At 28.1% G+C, this 21,430-nt stretch overlaps 3 protein-coding genes across 5 annotated transcripts; 2 read left to right on the forward strand and 1 right to left on the reverse strand.

Annotated features, from left to right (window-relative positions):
• Window positions 1–1,513: 1,513 nt before the first annotated feature.
• LOC137818645 (transcription factor bHLH25) lies at window positions 1,514–4,464 on the forward strand. 3 transcript variants are annotated; one of them, XM_068622182.2, is made up of 4 exons: window positions 1,514–1,650; window positions 1,738–2,070; window positions 3,289–3,627; window positions 4,304–4,464. In XM_068622182.2, exons 1-4 carry the CDS (start codon window positions 1,612–1,614, stop codon window positions 4,382–4,384), a joined length of 792 nt encoding a protein of 263 aa, XP_068478283.1. In that variant the 5' UTR covers window positions 1,514–1,611; the 3' UTR covers window positions 4,385–4,464. The 3 variants fall into 3 exon arrangements, with proteins under 3 accessions (XP_068478283.1, XP_068478284.1, XP_068478285.1); XM_068622183.2 differs by having other exon boundaries at window positions 1,738–2,058; XM_068622184.2 differs by having other exon boundaries at window positions 1,518–1,650; window positions 1,764–2,070.
• Window positions 4,465–10,282: 5,818 nt separating this feature from the next.
• On the forward strand, window positions 10,283–12,538 carry LOC137818444 (transcription factor bHLH18). Its single transcript, XM_068621887.2, has 4 exons — window positions 10,283–10,414; window positions 10,571–10,999; window positions 11,440–11,802; window positions 12,145–12,538. The coding sequence occupies exons 1-4, from the start codon at window positions 10,304–10,306 to the stop codon at window positions 12,241–12,243; spliced, it is 1,002 nt and encodes a 333-aa protein (XP_068477988.2). The 5' UTR covers window positions 10,283–10,303; the 3' UTR covers window positions 12,244–12,538.
• A 6,158-nt stretch (window positions 12,539–18,696) lies between these two features.
• On the reverse strand, window positions 18,697–21,430 carry LOC137818446 (transcription factor bHLH18). The gene is made up of 4 exons (XM_068621888.2): window positions 21,280–21,430; window positions 20,531–20,947; window positions 19,050–19,433; window positions 18,697–18,951 (listed from the first exon to the last, which is right to left on the reverse strand). Exons 1-4 carry the CDS (start codon window positions 21,316–21,318, stop codon window positions 18,865–18,867), a joined length of 927 nt encoding a protein of 308 aa, XP_068477989.1. The 5' UTR covers window positions 21,319–21,430; the 3' UTR covers window positions 18,697–18,864.

The raw sequence follows: 21,430 nt of genomic DNA on the forward strand, positions 1-21,430 counted from the left end.
AATAATATAAACTATTTTTTTTTAATTTTTAAAATGATTTCTAATTTTAGTTACTATTGCAATTAATTATTTTGGTCTAATGATTTTTTTTAGTAAAAATAAATATATATATATATATATAATAATAAAAAAATTTAGAATTAAATAATATAAATAAATATTAAAATAATTATAATAAAAATTATAATGTGATGTGTGAGTTGTGAATGGAGAATAACTGAGAAGCATTAAATTCACTTCCACTCTTCCTATATATATACTCAATCACATCTGTGATGAATGCAACATCCAATATTCTACTAACCTTTTTACTATCCTTATTTATTATGCCTCATAGGTTTCACATTATTTGATGATCGTGGAACTCTTCACCACATGGATATGACGTACGCCACAATAAATGCTAGGGTCACAATGTATTTGCAAAAATTTATGTTACTTTAGTAATAAAAAATCAATAAATGAGAATCATTTTAGGGGTGATCCAACCCTTTTGCAAATACACATACAATTTAACTTCTAACTCGACACTCAAAACCGTCGGTCAAGACCAACCAAACCAAGCGCTAACTAGCTTTACCGAATCAGCCGTATACAGGCTAAAGGATCAGAACTCAACAGGGATAGGAAAAAATTTATGTTGTATAATCTACGATTTGCACTATCAAAGACCAAGTCAACTTGTTTTTGCATGAGTTTTCTTTTTTCAACTCTTGATGAAGATTGCATTTCTCAAATTTGTTTTGAATGCTCTATATTTGGTCGTAACTCAATGAACTCTTTTTAGGATATATTTTTTATCAAGTTTTTTTTGAATTTTTTATTAAATTGATTAGATTTGTTCCTATTTTTAATATAGATATTAGAGATTTCACATCGACTAAGGATTACAGTCTTTCATTATATATAAGTAGGTACAAATCTCAATCTTATGTTTTAGAAGACAAGAAATTATCTAGATTTCATATTAGGATTTATCAGTATTAATTTTGAGAATGTTATCAAGTTTATAAAGGTTTTATATAGTTTTTTCTTACTGGTTGAATTAAAGTTAAAATAAATTATTTGTAAGAGATTTTCATGACATTTTTTTTCTGTGCCACATTATTAGAAAATGAGAAAATTTATTGATGATTTTTTTTTTTTTGGAAGTCTAGTTTTTTATTTATTAATCCATGTATATTTTTCTCTCTCAAGATATATGAAACATGTGCTTGAAAATTTTTTAATAGGTCAAATAGAGTATATAATGATTAAACTTTAGATATTCAAAACATGACAAATTATATATGCTTTCAAGTTAAGTATCATATTTTACATGCAGTATGAAATTGATAATCTTAAAATATATTTTATTTATAATAGAGGTTATATATTGACAGAAAAGTTCCGTTATGTTATGTCCCAACCAAACAGCTTTTTTCTCTGTCACCAAATCAGAGTCCTTTACCAACGGTTCACATCCAATGCTATCTCTCTTCATATTATCTTCTCTTTATTTACTACTGCACCATTATTATAACCATTCAAATCTCAAAATAAATAAATAAATAAACAAAATATCTGGTAGGTTCAAGGGTTTTTTCTTGAGGCAACTCATCACTTTCTCACATGATGGAGGACTCATGGCAAAACTGGCTCTCTCATTTGGTAACTATTTATAACTTCATAACATGTTGTTTGTTCAGATTTGGATCGATGTGGGACTAGTTGATGAATTGTTTATTTGCGTGAAAGGGAATGAATGATAACTTTGGGTGCAGCAGCAATGTATGCTTTGAAGAGATGGTATGGTTGGATAATGGGCAAGGTTGTGATAGGTCCAACAATGAGGTAGGTTGCATGGGGATGAAGGAGGAACATTCAGAGTGTTGTTGCAGTAAAAGGGGTGTTGGGAAGCATGAGGAGTTGGAGGAAAAGGGAAGGGAGAAGAGAGGAACAAAGAGAGCAAGAACCTCTTCTGAGATAGAATATCACATAATCTCTGAGAGGAAAAGGAGACAGGATATTGCAGAGAAATTCATAGCACTCTCAGCTACTATACCTGGCTTGAAGAAGGTATGTATCCATGTATGTTCTTCAATCCTTATCCATGTTCTCTATCTTCTTTAATACGTTGTATTCAAGATTCCACATCAATTAAATATTAGAGTATTTTACGGTATATAAGTGTTGAAAATTTCACATCGACTAAAAATTAGAGTATTTTATAGTATATAAGTAATGCAAACCTTATTTCATAAACTGATTTTATACCTTTATATAAGTGATGCAAACCTTATCTCATAAACTGATTTTATACCTTAATTTTATGAAATTAAGATCGACTAAAAATTAAAGTATTTCATAATATATAAGTGATGCAAACCTTATCTCGTAAATTGATTTTATACCTTAATTTTATAAAATTAAAGTAAAATTAAATTACACTTCTTAATATAGAGTTTCATATTTATGTGCATCAACTTGTGTAAACTATTATCACTAAGGATTATCTTGAATCTTCAATGTTTCTCTTGATATATTTTATGATAGATTTTTTTGGCTTGCATAAACCAAATAACAAGGCTATTTAATTTAGATATTTACAAAGTATTTCGAACCAATAAAGCCTAACACAAATTACTTCAATATTGATTATTTTAAATACTTTTCAATTTGATAATCAATAAGATTGGTCTAGTGACAGTGAACTTAAGTAGTACATATGAAAACTTTAGTTCATTCTTCAGTTTTTATTGTAAGAAAAGTTTATGCGAAATCAAATACTAAAAAAGTAATATAAACTTTATCATGTTAGAGAAAAAAAAGATTAAATGTGCAATATAAGGAAATAAATATATAATTTGACTGATGTAAGATTTTGTGTTGAGAGTAAAGTGATAATTTGCTGATATTACCTAAAACTTATATATTAAGATAATAACAATGAAGGGTATGTTTGTGTTTGCATGTCAATAGGAAGTTTTAGTTTTTGGATGATTTATGATGTTTGTTTTTTTAAGTACAAAGATTTTTTTTATCAGCAATAAAATAAATAAATAAATAGGAATCACTTCAGAGATGATCCAACCCTTATACATAAATACTTGACAATAACTTCTATTAGAACGTCTGCCTACCAGTTTGTCAAATGGGCTACTAGACCAACACTATCCAACATTACATAATCAACCTCATACAATCCAAAAGATTTAAAACTCAACTAGAATACGAAAAATGAGAAAAACGAGATTTTGCATGAATTCAAGACCATACCTTAACTTGTCTTTGGTTAAACGGATATAGATAGACAAGGCCTCAATACTTGGAGAAGCCATAAAGTACATGCGACAACTTCAACAACGCATAGCAGTGTTGGAAAAAGCAAGCAACAATAATAATAGTGCAAAGTCGTTGATCATCACCAAATCACACCTTTGTTCAACATCATGTGAACAAAACTCTAACATTGAAGTTGAAGCAAGGGGATTGGAGAATGAAGTGCTCATTAGAATCTATTGTGAGCAACGAAAGGACATCATGCTAAACCTAATTACCCTTCTCAAAGATCTTCATCTCTCAGTAACCACTAGCACTGTATTGCCATTTGGAAACTCTCTTCTCAACATTATCATCGTTGCTCAGGTAAACCCATATTTTGCTCAAATAAGGAATATATTATGAATTTTTTTATTTTGCTTATGTTTGTAGTTCCTTTTCTGATTGATGATTTGATCTCTTGATCGGTTTGCTTTTGATCTGAAGTGTCTGAAGGTTTGGTGGTTTTGTTTTTTTAAGTGCCTTCGTTAGTAATTGAGTTGGTAGATTTTAACAAGATTATTGAGTTCTTTTTAGTGGAATAGTTGGTATGTATATGGATTGGATCACTCCTTAAGTGATGCATACACTACAAGCAAATCATGAAATAGAAATCAATTTTAGAGACAAAAAATAATTAGTTTCTACAGTGACTAAATTAAAGATTATTTTTAAAACTAAAAAAAAATGGTTTCTAAATTAGTTTGTATTATTGTTAAATGGTTTGGTATCTAATTAGCTACCAAGATTTTTGCTACCAAATTTAGAATATAAATAATTGGTAGTTAAAACCTTGATAGCTAATTAGATACCAATTTAGAAACTATTTAACAATAATATAAACTAATTTAGAAACCAGATTTTCTTAGTCTCTAAAATAGTCTCTAGTTTAACAACTAATTATTTTTTGTCTTTAAAATTGATTTCTATTTCATAATTTTTTATTTTTTTTTGATAAATCTTTTTATATGATCCACTATATAATAATTTTAAATTGATGCAGATGAGTGAGGAGTACAACTTGACGATAACTGATTTGGTTAAGACATTGAAGCAGAATCTTTTCAAGTTTTGTGAGGTGTAACTGTGTGATCATTGAGTTCTCCAATATTTGTTCATTCAATGAAGTTCTTATATATTAAGGATGTCACTGTTGTTCTTTCATTTATTTCTTTCAAATGCTACAGCTAATGTCGGGACATGTAACAAAAGGAAGGAAAAGGCCAACTTGAAACTAGATTCAAAGCTAGATCCATAATAAAACTAGAAAAAAAAAATATTAATGATGTTTAATTTTTTTTTAATGTAAATTTTATTTTATAAGTCAATTTTATAAGATTTGGTTGACCAAAAGTTTACCTTTTGATATAATAATAGAGACTATCTTAACGAGAGTTTATTATCGAATACTCATTTCCTACAAGGTTCAGACACGTTTCTTGGTGTGTCTGACACTAGTACGACACTCGTATGACACATATCGGTGAAGTGTCCAATTAAAAAAATATTTGTTGGATTTCTGACAATTCTAGCACGATTCTAACACAATTTTAAAAAGGAGAAATAAAATAATTTTCTAAAAACTCAAACTTATTGTATAAATTACAAAAATAAGGAACAAATCATTTTGAACCAACCATGAGAAATATCTTTCTATTACAAAAGAAAAATTGAAACATACTTATTCACATAAATCTTTATTGTCAATTTATATAATTTATAATTATATAATATATAGATTTATGTCCATGTGTGCTACATTTTAGATATTATACGTATTTCCATGTCCGTATTTGTATCGTATCAGTGTTTGTGTCGATGTATTGTAATATTTAAATTTCTCCCTTTTAAGGATATGAAAGAATTAATTAAAAACTATAGTAGCTTAAGCTATAATGAGATCAGTCACGCAGAAAAAATATTTGTAAAATTTCTCACTTTTCTAATAATTTGGTCATTTAAGCATGCATAATTATTTCTTATATAATAAGTTATATCACTCGAGTACACAGTCTATAATTGTTTAAGAGAAATTATTTTTAATCCATTCTCATTTCTTTTAATATCACTCCAGCAATAACACCTTGTTTAATATCTTTATATGATTTAATACATATTCTAAAGTGTTAAAATGCTTTTGTAATTTGATTGATATAATGATTTAGAAAAATGTTTATGATGGTAATATTATTGAGTTAAATAAATTTATATGTATGGAAACTTATGATGTTGTATTTTTTACTAAATTTGATTGATGAGAATCATAATTAACAATGTGGTAATTTACCTAAGTTGAATACGAGGCTTAATGAGTAGTAAAACTAATTAGTAAAGAAAATATAAAGGTTTCGATAGTTTGTAAATACCATAGACAAAAATATTAGGAATGAAATGAAAGTTTACACGTTATTTATTATAGTAACTGAAATAAGTTTTTTTTTAAATAAATTATTTTATGAGTGAGTGATTTTGATATCAAATTAGATATTAATTAGAAGTCCTAAACTAAAAATAATAATTACGTATGATAAGATATGTCAGTATATTAAAAAGAATATCGTATAAAAATTATATAATTAATTTTATATTTTTAACTCAATCGCATGGTTTAACCTTAGTTTTTTTTTATTATAATACTGATATTTAATAATATATATATATATATATATATATATATATTAAAAATATATATTAAGGTAGTCATCTCTACTAACGTAGAAGTCGACGTTGTTCTAAAAAAATATTTAAAACATGTTTCAATCCGTATAATAAATAATTAAATTAAAAAATCTCATTGCATCACTCATATAAAAGATTGGTCCACATTATTTAAATCCTATTCAGAATACCCTATATAATTTTTCTCTACTATATTATATTTTTTAAGGATGTTACAACTATGATAAATTATTGATTTCATAATAATTATTTTGAAAATTATATGAAAAATTAGTCTTAATTTTTTGATACTTATTGTTTTGTTCATTATATATAAATTAAAAAATTAAATAAAATATGAAAAGAAATACAATACATTAAAGCTTATTTAGTTTTATGACCGTTTAAATAAATTATAAATAATATATATTGTATTCCATTTTCAAATATAGACAGCAACCGCCCACACAACACATCCGTGAACAGAACACAGAACTGAAATAATCTCTTTTTATCCTTTTTTTTCAAATCAAAAGGGACCATTAATTAGGCTATCAATTCATGTCTTTTAGTTTTTTGTATTTTTGGTGCCATTTTCTTCCTATTTGATTCCTTCATAGAGAGTATGGCCCATGGATATAAGATGGTAAAGAATAATAATAAATTAAAATTATAGTGTTTTATATTTAATTTTATCATAATTGTACCGGTCAGGACAAGTCTTCTCACTCGGTCTCGATCAATTGAAGACACATTTAAAGCAACAACAGTAAATAACAATTAAGTTAGTTGCAAAAACTTATTGAGAATTCGGGACACATTCCACCAAATCCAGATAACGTCCCGAGAAATCAAGGAACCTCCATAGAAATAAGTTAACACTAATAGATGATAGATTCAGGTCATTACAACATATGGTTCATGACTAAACACTATAAATAAACCTTAAACAGATGTTTAAGGGACGCTTTTATCAGTTATACTATACTCTATTAACACATAGTACTTACTTGATCGTCGGAGTACCTTTTGCAAGTCAATCTCAACCCAGCGTTGAGGAATTAAGGAGAAGAAGTCTTAAAGTCGATAGGAGTGAACAAGGAAACAACCGACACCTCGACAATTATTACAAATAATCTCAAATACTATATAGACCCACTTTCTTTATACAAATAAATAATTTTAATATTTGACTTATTTTCTAATAAATAATTGTAACGACGACAATGTTCCGACTTCAAATTCGTTGGGATAACATCATTAGGATCATTCACTGCATTCGAGGTATTTAAGATCATTCACTGCATTCAAAGTATTGTTTGCTTTAAAGTGTTTGAGTTCCATCACAATTTTATCCTTAAAGGACGCATCGATAGATTAAAGAAAAAAAAATGTATTTAAACTCACATTGATCTCAACTCATAAATGATTGACCTCAACTCATAAATGATATGAAAATATATTAAACATAAAAAAATAATAAAAATTATATCGCACGATTTAAAGTTCAATTTCATATCAGTTACATATATATCATATCAATAATTTCATATCAGTTACATACATATCATATCAGTGAATCAATTTAAAATAAAAAAAAAATTAATACAATGTAGCAACTAAATACCTTACCAAATTTCATATTTAAACTCCATAACCAATCTTAATGTAAGAACTACATACATAACCCAATTGTATAATTCAAAATCAATATCAATATAGCATTTTAATACATAATCAACTTTCATATCAAAGTTCTTTGAACCAATTTCAATGTAATATCTCCATGCATAGCTCAATTGCATACAAAAACCAATATCAATTCCAAATCCAAAATCAATGTAACTATTGCAATCACAACCAAATTCCATATTCAAACTCAAATTCAATTATAACACATGGTAATAATTAAATCAATAATTCAGTCAAATGTAGCATGACATTGCATGAAAATAAATTCTGAAAATAATGATCAAACTACTATTTTACTTTAATGAGCTGTGACAAAGAAACAATAAACTATCATTTTGCTTTAATAATTTAATTTATAAAATAGTATATTATGAAAGATGAGGATTTGTGGATTTGAAAAATTAATTGCAGAGGATCCAGTTCCAATATGTCTCCTATTTGATTTTATCTCTACGTACTAAAATTATTATATTTCACATGATGTATAGTTCTGACATGAACAATCACTATTATTTTAGGAGTAAGGACATTGTGGCCATGCATTGAATTCTGCATCATCACCTTGGATTCACAACTTAGATTTATTAAAATTTATAATTTTTTCATTTAATTCTTGACCTACCTAAAATATATTAAGAATGTTGTTATGGTTTGGGTAACAAATCCAATATCTAATTTGAGTTAATTCAATCCAAATAAATTATACAGAGATCTTTCTATAATTAGATCAAATCCAATATAATCTAAATTGATTTAATATTGTATAAATCGAGTGACGTATTATTATGTTAAGTTCAAGATTCAATTCAATTATAAAATATTTACATTTTTGAAAATTTAATTATCTATTATTTTTAATTTTTAAAATATTTTGATACTGAATTTTGTAGTTATAAATTTAGTTTGTTTTTCTTACAATAATTATATAATTTATTTTCTAAAAAAATATTATAAAAAATTAAGTAAGAGTTTTAAAGTTATAATAAAAGTGTTTTCTTAAACTTTTCACTCAAATAGTTAAATTCAATATAATTCGATCAAGAATGAGTTATTATAGATTAAATTAAGAAAAAAATATTAAAGTCTGGTCTAATTCAATTTGATTTTTTTTTTATTAAATTAAGTAATAAATTTGTACAAATCCAATTCTGCTTATTTAAACCTTAAATACATATGGGGTGCTCATATGTTGACACCACACACTATATGTTGACACCACACACTACACATAATAAATATTTCCTCAACATCCTAATAAATTAATGTTTTAATTATATTTAAATTATTTTTTAATGTAAAATATTATTATATTATGATCATGGATTGTAGAGTATATGTGTTTTAATTTTTGGGTGTTCCTAAATACATTTTTAGTAGTATCATTTTATGAACTAATTTTTATACCAAATATTAAAAATTATGATAAGTAGTAAGGTAAAGTTAGTAACTATTTACATTTAAGATGGACAGCAAGGTTGTTAAACATGTGCTTTGTCTAAATTAGTTCAATTTTTTTAAAATTAGTTTTTCTTTCGATTTTACGCACACGTTTTTTTAATTTACTATGTAAAACTATTTTTTAATTATTTTTAGTAAAATTGTCGTAATAAAGACTAATAATAATTATAAAATAAATAAATTATATAAAGCTAATAATGAAAATAGTATAACTTTTTGATTGCTTAGCGTGTATGCGGTCACATTAACTGAGCCCGAAGTTGGTCCAAAGATGTAGGCGTTACTGGACCCATTGTACCTATGGTCGGTATAACAATTCATCACGTTCCACTATATCATAATAATGAAATTGTAAAAAAAATAATAGAAAAAATATTCATACGCACACTTGTAAAAACTGTTTGATAAAGCTGGAAAGTATAGCAAAATAAAGAAAGAAAAAATTGAGAATTGGAAGAGGTTAATACCGTTAGTTTGTAAGAATAACTTTTACTGCTAACTTTATATGTTTATTAAATGTTAAATGTACTCTCAAACATTTAATAATTAATCTATAAGTAATTGTGTTACATCGGGTTTGGAATCTAGAAAACACGATTGTTTCTACTTTCACTTTTGGTTGATTATTGATGTTTCAAATTCTGCTACATCTTCTTCCAGGCTGATTGTTTGGCTTCACAGGCGGGGATGGTACCTGCAGAAGGCACCACAACGCTTAAGTCAGTCGGAGTGCTAGCACTCGAGTGTCAGAGTACGACGTACCTTTCTCATTGAAATGAATGTTATTTATTATTATTTTAATGAATCTTCATTAATGGGTCAGATTAGAGAATTGATTCATGTTTAGGATTACGCTAACTATGGTCAATCCTTAACTCAACGTCAAGGATCGATCGACCACGTGTCGTCAGGTCTTCTTACCATGGTTTAGGTGGTAACTTGATCCGAGTGGTGACCGACTCACTGAGTAGTCCGGTCATACTAGTACAGTAATAAATAAATAAAATATTTTAATAGTATTTTAATTTTGATATAAAGAATTTAAAATTATATTATGTTGTGTATATGGTAATTGAGAGACCCTCGGGGGGCATCACAGCGACCCATGAGAAATGGTCCCACATTTCAGCATCACTCATCGAAGTGCATGAAAAACGAGTGGGACTTTGTCGCATCCTTATCTATCTCACATTATATGTCTTACACGTACTTCTTCCACCACAACAACAACATCAACATTCATTTTCTCTTCTCTCTCATTCCCATGGAGGAGGACTCCTGCAACAATAATTCCCACCTTCACATGGTAACACACTCAACACACTCACTCAAATCTTCTTCATTTCTTGCTCTTTCCGTTGGAAATTCCACGTCGAGACTAAAAATTAGGACATTTCAGTGGATGCAAGTTAAAGCCTAACTTCTTAACACTTTCAATCAAGTCATCCTTCTTTTTGTGCAGGAAATGGATTTCTTCGACAACAATGACTTCGACGATTTCTTCTCCGACATCATCTTCCACCAGACGCCACCGCCCACGCCCTTCTCCTCCGGAAGCGAAAGCGATCACTCCTTTCGCGCCTCCTCCTTCCTCCCCTCCGCCGCCGTTAACGCCGCCGCTTCCAAACGCTCCTCTCCCAGGACTTACATTCTCTCCTTCGATAACTCCACGGTGGTGCCCGCCACTCCCGAACCCTCCCTCCCTTCTTCCCCTTTGCCTGCCAAACGCGCCCTCCACTCTCAAAACCCCACGACCCGACCCAATCAAGGATCCAAGAGATCCCGAACCTCTTCTCAGACCATCGATCACATAATGGCCGAGAGAAGGAGGAGGCAGGAACTCACCGAGAGGTTCATAGCGCTCTCAGCCACCATTCCCGGCTTGAGCAAGGTACTCTAATCTTTCCTTCAGTTCTTCATTCACACAATTCAATCGCAATTCATCATAAACTTCTACCATTTTCTAACAGAAATGATGCATACAGTATCACTCAGTTCAACTATGTATTCTCAAATACAAGATATATTGAAAGCTTGAATTCATTTTCTAACCTAAATCAACTGCATACTTTACCATAGGACTTGACATTATATTGATTGATGAAAAGAGATATGAGAAAAGAAGTTAAAAAGTGGTCACTTTGATTTTTAAAAAAGGACAGAAAAAGGCTGCAAATTTTCGGCATTATTAGAGTGGGTGTCTTGTTATGTACAACCACTGAGTAAAAAGCACGTGGGAGAGTGTTGAAAGCAGAATATTACAAATAAATTTGGAGTCGTTTTAGGAAAGAATAATGGAATGATTTATAATTGTAAAATTGGTATGTATAGACGGACAAGGCTTCTGTACTTCGAGCAGCTATCGATTATGTGAAACAGCTGAAAGAAAAGGTACAGGAGCTGGAGAAAGAAAGCAGAAAGAGTGCAGAAGAGACAGTGATATTGGTGAATAAAAGCAACCCAAATGGAAATGAAGAGATCACCAACTCCTCCTCTGAAACCAACTGCAGCATCCTTCCGGAGATGGAAGCAAGAGTGTTGGGGAAGGAGGTTCTCATTGAGATCCACTGTGAGAAAGAATATGGTGTTGAGCTCAAAATATTGGACCACCTTGAAAATCTTCATCTCTGTGTCACCGGAAGCAGTGTCTTGCCATTTGGGAATTCAGCTCTCTGCATTACCATTACAGCTCAGGTATCTTATATCTTATGCCTCAATCCAGTTTACTTTCTTGCTCTAATCTTTAAGAAAGAATATGGATAGCTTTGTACGAATCACCTATAATATATTGTCTCCACGAGTTATCATTCTCTCGAGAATGGGTTGGAGATGTTACATCTACCAGATATTAGAATCTTAATCTCATGCAAACCTTTTTTTATAAATCATTCTTATTAGCTGATTCTATGAGATTGAAACTTCTAACTTTCTTAATAATGTTACTTGATGAATAATTGTATATTAATCAGTATTATATTGTGATTATGATATATATTGAAATAGAGTATGTAAGAGTTTGGTGTTAATTAACTGCAGATGGATGAGGAGCGGCAAATGACAGTGAATGAAGTAGTGAGAAACCTTAGAGAAGTGCTCTCAGTGTCTCATTTGGTGAGCGATAGTGATCCGTTCTAGTGTATCAAAGAAGGGGTTGTAGTGTGTTGAAATTTGAGAATTTTTGGTTATGTTGGTGTTTATGATTTTGGTCGGTTTTCGTGTTGATCATGTATGATTAAGGCTTGCTTTATTGTGTATGCTGCTGCTGGTTTTATGAAGAAAGAAAGAGAGGGAGAAAGAATAGTGTTTTTTGTTTTAGTAAAGAATAAAGTTTCCTTGTAAGACACATGTACCAAGATGTTCTGTAGAAGAAAAATATGTATATCATAATTCATTATATTAATTATTTATATATTTTTTTTAATAGTTAAAATATCCCTATGGTTGAACTCTGATTAATTATCAGCTTCTTATTTTAATAATTATAAAAGTAATAAGTAATTGTGAATGATAATATTAATAATAAAAGTGGTTAAATATGTTTTTCGTTATATAAGACAATTTAACCCTAATAAAAATATTAATGATAAATAATTTTTATTTTCTTTTAAACAAATATTAATGAATGTATCATATTTCTTTAATGAATCGTCCTTAAGTAAACAAAATAATTGACGAAAACAATACCTTAGCATTTTAACAATGAATAATTTGGAATTCTATGTGATGAGGCAAAGTGAACTGAAGACCCTAGGATTCAAGTATATTGAAATGCAACAAAATGGAATGTGAAGTAAACTATTCACAAAATTAGTCAAGGAATGTTGAAATATTTTAAACATATTTTATTAATTATGTTATTAAAATATAAAATAAAGTTTAACTATATTTTATTATTATTAATGTTTTTGTTATTTTTTCTAATTATAATTATAATAAATAAAATTAATAATTATTGGATATCTCACATTATTTAAAAATTAAAATATTTAATAATATATCCTCATCTTAAAAAACTAGTTTTATGAAATTTAGTTAAAATTAAAGTTGATTTGTAATAGCTCTAACAATTTTTTTAAGTTTAAAGTTTAATTTTTCATAATAATAAAAAAAAAATTATTAACCTTTTTTTCACTTTTTTTTCTAACACACCATAAAAAAAGTTTTACATATACAGTGCGGTGCGTAGTGAAAGAGACATCGGCATAAGTTATATGTATTTAAATAATTAAGTAGTCTTCGTCATTTCTGTTGAATAAAAAAATAACACATCACTCAATTTTTTTAAAAACTTTAAGACTTTTTTCTAATTAAGCTAATTTTCTAATATGTGTTAATTTTAACTGAAATTAAGGATTATGAAAATGGCTAATTTTGAGGTCAAATATTAATGATGAGAGTGAGGTGGCAAAGACATGTGTAAAAGATGAGGAATTTGAAGCTTGGATTCTTCTTGTTTGTTGGAATATATATGTGAATATGGCAGAAGGTATAATATAAAAAATTTCTGTCTTTTTCTACCTTTAACAAAAAAAACATGAACATAGGTTAGGTTTATCAAAAGACAAATACAAACAAACTCTAATTTGTGGTCGATAGAACCATTCTTTTGCTTGGTAGTAGGAGAATTGTTTTTATTTGATCCATAGAAAAAAAAAACAAAAAAGATTGTTCTGAGTAAGTAAAAGTTAAAGAACAATACAAAAGTTCATTATTGAGTTAAGAATGCAAGAACCTTCAAGAAGAAAACGTGAAGAAATAGGGCCTAAGGGTTAATTATATGTCAACTTTTTAAAACATTAATTATAAGAGTTTAATTTTGATAACTATTAATTAGATTATGATGGTTTTATGTTACTAATTAGTTAAAAATAATGTGAATATGATTTTTTTTTAAATTATATTTATTTTATTAAAGTTTATATGTTAGACATCACTATGAAACTGGACATCTCAGTTAGGCTCACGAAAACTTATTATGTCAATTAAAATATTCTCTATAAATAAAGTCAATGTTACCAAATTTATCAGTACATACATTTTTTTCACAAAATATGTGAAATATCTTAAACCTATTTTTTTCACAGTAGTTAACACAAATGTTCTACCTATTACAAAGCATCCAAGGAACATTAATTTTAACAGTAAATGCATCACAAACTAAGGGAGAATCACATTTGCTGATCAAAAAAAAAAAAAAAGGAAGAATCACATTCAAGTCATAAACTAGTAAGATCTATCTTTTGAGTTTATTCAATAACATGTATAACTCCATAAAACTCAACAACAAAAACAGTATGTATGAACATTAATGAAAGTAGAGAAACCATCAATAAATTTCTCCATATTCTCATAGAAAACACCACTACAAGTAACAAGAGCAGGAGAATATATAATTTTAAAATTATTCCATTTTTAGTAAAAAAAATATCTTTTTGATTGTTATCTAGTATAGAATTGTCAACATATCAACACACATCAAATTAAATAAATGTTACTTTAAAATTTATACATTTAACAAGATAAATTTACAATTATGATTTGACTAATGCATTTTCTTATAACTAAGAATTAAACTATAAAAAATAAAAATATATATAAATTTTATAATACACATAAAAACAGCTTTACTCATATAATATTCATGATTCTACCTTATATTCTACCTTAGCATATGCTCCTTTAGATCATATACATTACAAAAATCCTTGTTCTCTTTGTACATGTAATTTGATAGAAGATTCTCATCATATCATCAATCATTCATATTTTGTCCTTATTCGATTTCAAGATCTCATGAGATGAGCTGTTTTGGAATTAGAAGAAATTAATAATTTTATGCAGACAAGTTTTTTTTTTTTTAAGTTATATTTTATTTTTTGTGTCAACTTCATGGTGTCAGGTGTGATAAAACATGTCTTGGATGAAGCGTCTCCATTTTTATTGCTCTAAGATTTCGAAATCTCACATGGACCAGGATGCAAGCTTCTCACTCTTTTTCAAAATTTTATATAAAATAAAATAACGTAAGTACATTAAAAAAATTACTAAATAAATAAAATAAATTATATATAATAGTATTTTTTTTTAAATATTGATGGATTTACTGGATATATTAATTTGACCTTATAAATACTGATAGTTTGTATAAATTTTATTTTGATAGTCCAATAAATTTACTGAATTATATCAAGTTATATTGAGTTTATTTAAATATTAATATATATATATTAATTAATTAATTAGTCAAGAACTATATAAAAAAAATTAACACCTGAGTAATTTTGAACTTCTGTGTAAAAAGATAAATTGTGCTTTCCTTTTATAAACTCTTACAGAAATTTCTAAATTTGTGTATCTGTTTTATTTTTTTAACTCACGCTCTCGCCCGTCACTAAATGTGTAAGATTAATGGATTTTTCTTTTGTCTATCTATTTCTTTTGTAGTAAAATATATATTTAAATGATAAAGTATAGCTTTATAATTTGAATTAAGATATTAATAAATAACATTTTCTAGAATACAATAGAATGTTTGATGTATACCAAACAGAACACAGACAAAAAGAAAAAAGAAAAAAAGCCTAAAAGAAAATGGGCCTAAAGTAAGAAGCCCAAAATTTAAACAGATTATAAAAGAAAGAGCCCAAACACATATAGTTTATCATATATAATTACGTACGTATACATGTATAGATAACTATGTCAAATTACGTACACATACATAAGTAAGTGATTATGTACGAATACATGCATAGCTAATTATATATTGATACATCCATAGATAAACCCTAAACCATACATACTAATAAATTTATAGGTAATTACATTTTCGGAAAGTCCTTCAAAGCAGATAACTTCTAAATATGCTATGGAGTAATTAACATTTTTTAGAATTTCAGAAAACATATATTTTATATGACTTTACTCATTCACAATATTCATGAATAAACTTTAGAAGCAATAATTCTACTATAAGAAAATCATAAAATAAAAATCAATTTTTAGATACTAAAATAATTAGTTATAATAGTAACTAAATTATAGATATTTTAGAAACTAAAAAAAAATAGTTTCTTGTTAAATAGTTTTTAAATTAATATTTAATTAACAATCAAGATTTTTCTACCTAATTTAGAAACTAAATAGTATGTATGTCATTTAAGTTAAGATTCTTCTCTTATTTATGAAAAGATAAGTTGCTCAACTAAGATTCTCAATCTCTTAAGTAACATATCTCTGATTACAATTGCATGTTTTAACCAAAATATGTTATACACACGTAAAAAGAAAAAAAAACATTAAAAAAAAAACATGAAATGCGATATGATATATTATATATTATATTAGGTAGATACTTGAGATAATGTTGCGATCGATTGTAATCTAGTATTATGTACAAGAATTTTGCTATAGATAAAAAATATTAAAGCTTCATCACACAAATTAATATATTAAATTATCAGAAATTGAATTATATTCTTAAATTCGACTTTTTGTAGAGTAAGTGAAAAAAATAATCTTAATATAAAAGACTGAGATTTGATTAAAAATTTGGAGAGAATTATTAATATCTGGTGAAACATTTAATAAAGAGTTTAATGATCGATGTTATAGAAAATACAATTAAGAACTCTTAGAAATCTTGAATTGTGAATGGAATGTAATTTATTGTGATTGTGATCATTCTTTCAGTTGAAAATATATATTGTGATTGTTTCTACATTGTTAAATCACAAGTTATTTTTGTGAGTTGTGAATCAATCTATAATAAATAATTGAATTTTATAACTTTTTTATAAATTAAAAAATTGAAGTACGACGAGACCATAAGCACATATAATATAATATCGAATATTATAATTATTTCTCCAAAAACACCAAATTTAACTGCACAACAACACCTGCAAATTATCCTACACATTCAAATTCATTATGGCTAAGAATGTATAAATTTATATACTCATACTATTCACCTATCACTACCAGCTGACCTAATTTCAAGTAGAATTATATTTTAATAAATATATGTTAGTACTTAATGTGTTACTCTATAGCATGTTATTGAATTATGGATAATAATAACCGAGTTATTAATTGAACTAGTTCACTTAATTAGTATATAAAAAAAATATTTATCAATTTATATATTTTAAATTTAAAATCATATTATCATAATAAAACACCCAATATTCCAACTAATAAATAAAGTTCACACTAACACAAATTCATACTCCAAATTTAGAAATATTGGCGATCTAAAATATCAGTTAAATTATTAGAAATAATAACTATGCTTAGTACATAAATAATAAACAAAATTTCTTTTAAATAAATAGTAAAAAAAATTAACTCAATTCAATCTAATTCACAAGACACATTCAGATTATCAGTTTTCTTTTTTCACTGGCCAAGTCAATGCGATTGAATCTGTACTCTTATGTATAACTGGTTCAATCAGCATGAAACGATTAAAGCATCAATGCCCAGTTCAGCTAATCTAAGTATAATTTTCACTATATTTTATTTATTTGTAGATTCATATCAATTAAAAATAAAGAATATTTCATAATATAGAAATAGTGTAAACTTCAATGTTCCTGTTCTATATAATTCTTATCTGCAGATAGAAAAAAAACATCATTAGAGTTTCCAACTACAATTTCTAGCAAGGTTATAATTCAACAATTCACAAATGAAATTAAATATTATCATATAGAAATGGTTCAAATGAACTTAATTCACCTTCAAGCAGTTGTGTAAAATATTCAAATTACCATCCAAGCATGCACTCTTTCCCTCACTTAATGTGGCAATACATAGTTATTATTCAAATTCTCATTATTAAGTCATAAAATAAATAGAAGATTAAAAAATATATAAAAAAAAATAGTCAGAAAAACTCGAGCTTTTGTTTAGTTTTAAAATATACGTGCCCGTGTCCATGCATATTTTCAAACAATTACCATCACACTTTTCTTTAAAAAAAATATACGATACAATAAACAAAAATGAAAACATTTCACTGTAAAAATATTTAGAAATAAGGAAAAAAAGTTTTATCATTATTTAAAAGATGATAACAAAACCAACTAAATTCTTAAGTTCATCTATGTAAGACGAGGAAATCGTAATAAAACAAAACAATGTGAAAAAAAATCATCATTTATTTATTCATTGAGAACAAACAGAAGATCATATTAAAAAAAAAAACCCTATTACAATATTAACCATAACTCCAAAACTTCTTTATTAAAACCAGCATACTTGCTTTTTTTCCTCACTTTGTCATCACAATATAATATATGTATATTATATTAGCTATGAAGCATGAGAAGCTAACAATGGTTGCTGTTTATTCCACAAATAATTTGGAAAGAGACTATTCAAGCGAACAGACCTACCGTATAAGGGTTGAGATATTTCAGAAATATTTATATAAAATTAAAAATATCTAAAAAGTGTTTCATTTTATTTTATTTATTATTTATTAATAAAAAAATAAATCTAAATATTTTTATGCATAAAAGTGAAAAATATTTATATAAAATATATAATATTGATGGTATCATGTATAATTTGAAAGTATCATGCATGAAATCGTAATTCATTCCATTCATCAAATAGTAGTAGACTCTCCCTCATGAATAACAAAACAAAACCTAATTCCAGAATCAAGATCAAACCACACAGAGCTAACTAGAACTTGCAGAATTTTCGGATCACAGACACCTTTGACACTTGATTCACTAGCATGGATCATTGTTGAACTTCACATGACTGCAAGAGAACCAGCCTCAGGTTTTTCACTAGATCATTCATTGTTGCGTTGAATTTGTCACCCATCTGCAGTAATTAAATATATAGAGGCTCATAACAGTTTGCAAAATCAATGCTCTCTAAATATTTGTAACAAATATGTATCAGACATGATGCTAGTGTACCTGAGCAACAATGCTGATGTCAAGAGTTGAACTTCCAAATGGCATTACACTGTTGCTGGTTGTGTAGAGATCAAGAGTGTTAAGATGGTCCAAAATTTTGATCAAAATGCCATTTTGTAACTTGCAGTGAATCCGAATGAGTAGATCTTTTTTAAACACTCTTGCTTCCACTGTGGGTAGTGCTTCACTGGTTTTATAGCATTCATCAGATTTCATTGCACCAGATGAGGTTGTGCCTTTGTCACTACCATTATTGGATCTCTGATGAACAAATGACACTGACTCTACCCTTGTCCTCTTACATTGTTCTTCTAGCTCTCTTACTCGTTCTTTAAGTCGTTTCACATAAGTTATTGCTTCGCAAAGTATAGTGGCCTTGTCAATCTACACTTCATAAAACGTTTCATTGTTCAAATCCAAATTAAATTGCATTCAAACTTAAATTTGGTTTTTATTCTTTCCTTTCTTCAAACTATATGTAGAGAGATGGTAGACACATAAATCCTTGTTTTTCTTACTAATGAAATGGTCTATGGTATTGATCTAGCTCATCAAAATTATGAACTTCTAGTCTTACATACCATCACATAAAATCAAAACCATCCACATGAATGAAACAATTTAAAAAATAATTGAATTTTCTATGAATTCCTTTTTTTTATCGACAATAAAAAATAAATAAATGGAAACCACTTTAGGGTGGTTCAACCCTTATACATAAAGAGCAAAATACCTTACCATACTCCTACCACGAAATGCCTACCTGATTATCTAAGGAACAACCAAACTAACCACAAGAAAACATTAAATTACCATCCTCATACAATCTACTGGGTTCAAAACCCAATTAGAGTACCCGAAGGAAGCACAATGAGATTTTGCGTAAATCCACGACCAAACTTTTACCTGTACTAAGGCGAATACTTTGAGCGCATCTACCACCCCCTATCGAAGGACACGCAGTTCCTACGATACCAAATACCACTCATAACTCCAACCCAAATTACACCCCACTCTATAAATTCCTTGCATAAGAAGTATTTCAAGAATACGCTCAATTCTTATACAAAATTCCTACCTGAAATCTTATCTTCTAACTTCCTTACAACAACTGAGAAGTCTAAAGCATACATCTTTTACTCATGCTAACTATTTCTTAAAATATCTCACTCACATCATGCAAATTAATGACTCAAGTCACTTGTATAAATACGAAAAACTTACTTCACACTCTTTAAACATTATCCTTTGATTCCTTACAACAACAATTTTGTGTAATAAACTGAACTCGGTTATATGCAATGTTGAATAACATTGATTATCTTATGGCAAATCAAACCGATGGATGATTAACTAGCTAGCCAGATATATATATATATATATATATATATATATATATATATAGAAACCAAATAATTGAAAAGAAAAAGAAAAGCATTGAGTGAGAACACATTGTAAATTATGTGACATCACTTACTAACCTTCTTCAAACCAGGTATGGTGGCTGAAAGTGCAATGAATCTCTCAGTCAGTTCCCGTCTCCTTTTTCTCTCAGTCATTATATGGTCTAGTGTCTCTGCAGAACTTCTTCCTTTTCTTGTTGCTGGGTTGGGCTTAGGTTCAATGTAATGTTTTTCTGAGACCCCTTTTGAGGGAAGACACGCGCCACCACTCCCCACAACAACCTCCTCTTGGTACGGCTGTTTTCCACCGTAGGTTTGGCAGGTAGCCGCAACCACGGTGGAGTCATTGAAAGATAGAATGTACGCAGTTGGAGAAGTGGTGGTTGTGGCTGTAGCAGGTTTCTCTTGTGCATGCTGTGATGAGAAGAGGAACTCATCATCCACTGACTCAATCTTGTGATGGCTTTGGTTAAAGAAATCAAAATCCTGTATTTCCTGTGAAACAAATAGTAATAACACGCATATTCAATCACCATTCTTCACATAAAACTATATAATATACATATTTAAGGGTCATACACATGAACCACTTTAAGTGATATAACTCATATACATATTCAAAAGCACTATTCAAAAGAAAGATCCAATAAACTTGTCAAAATCAATTAACACAAAATCAACGAAAACAGTTAAACATAAAACTACCACCAAACCTTCAAACACATAAAAAAAAAACTAACAGAAACTTTAAATCGGCATCAAACACTTTGATGAAGACACCAATCAAAAAAGTAAAAACTATACTGAATATTTGTGGCCAGTGTTACCATATCAGAGAACCAATATTTGTGGCATGGCTCCCCCATTTGCAGTGAAGAACTCAGAAGAAAAGAAAGTACAGGAAGTGAATGATGCAGATTTGTGTGAAGGGTTTGAGAAGAGAATGGTGGATAATAAATGGGAATGGGGATAGCAGAA

The sequence above is a fragment of the Phaseolus vulgaris genome, chromosome 10, assembly GCF_051622355.1.
Source record: "Phaseolus vulgaris cultivar YP4 chromosome 10, ASM5162235v1, whole genome shotgun sequence".
NCBI classification, from domain to species: Eukaryota; Viridiplantae; Streptophyta; class Magnoliopsida; order Fabales; family Fabaceae; genus Phaseolus; species Phaseolus vulgaris.

Excerpts from the sequence above, each read along its gene's own strand:
- LOC137818645 (XM_068622182.2), top strand. The coding sequence starts at position 1,612 with ATGATGGAGGACTCATGGCAAAACTGGCTCTCTCATTTG. Across the intron at positions 1,651-1,737 it reads AAAACTGGCTCTCTCATTTG|GGAATGAATGATAACTTTGG; the intron begins GTAACTATTTAT and ends TTTGCGTGAAAG. Across the intron at positions 2,071-3,288 it reads TGAAGAAGGTATGTATCCAT|ATAGACAAGGCCTCAATACT; the intron begins GTATGTTCTTCA and ends AAACGGATATAG.
- LOC137818444 (XM_068621887.2), top strand. The coding sequence starts at position 10,304 with ATGTCTTACACGTACTTCTTCCACCACAACAACAACATCAACATTCAT. Across the intron at positions 11,000-11,439 it reads CCATTCCCGGCTTGAGCAAG|ACGGACAAGGCTTCTGTACT; the intron begins GTACTCTAATCT and ends TGGTATGTATAG. Across the intron at positions 11,803-12,144 it reads GCATTACCATTACAGCTCAG|ATGGATGAGGAGCGGCAAAT; the intron begins GTATCTTATATC and ends AATTAACTGCAG.
- LOC137818446 (XM_068621888.2), bottom strand. The coding sequence starts at position 21,318 with ATGGGGGAGCCATGCCACAAATATTGGTTCTCTGATATG. Across the intron at positions 19,434-20,530 it reads CCATACCTGGTTTGAAGAAG|ATTGACAAGGCCACTATACT; the intron begins GTTAGTAAGTGA and ends TATGAAGTGTAG. Across the intron at positions 18,952-19,049 it reads ACATCAGCATTGTTGCTCAG|ATGGGTGACAAATTCAACGC; the intron begins GTACACTAGCAT and ends TAATTACTGCAG.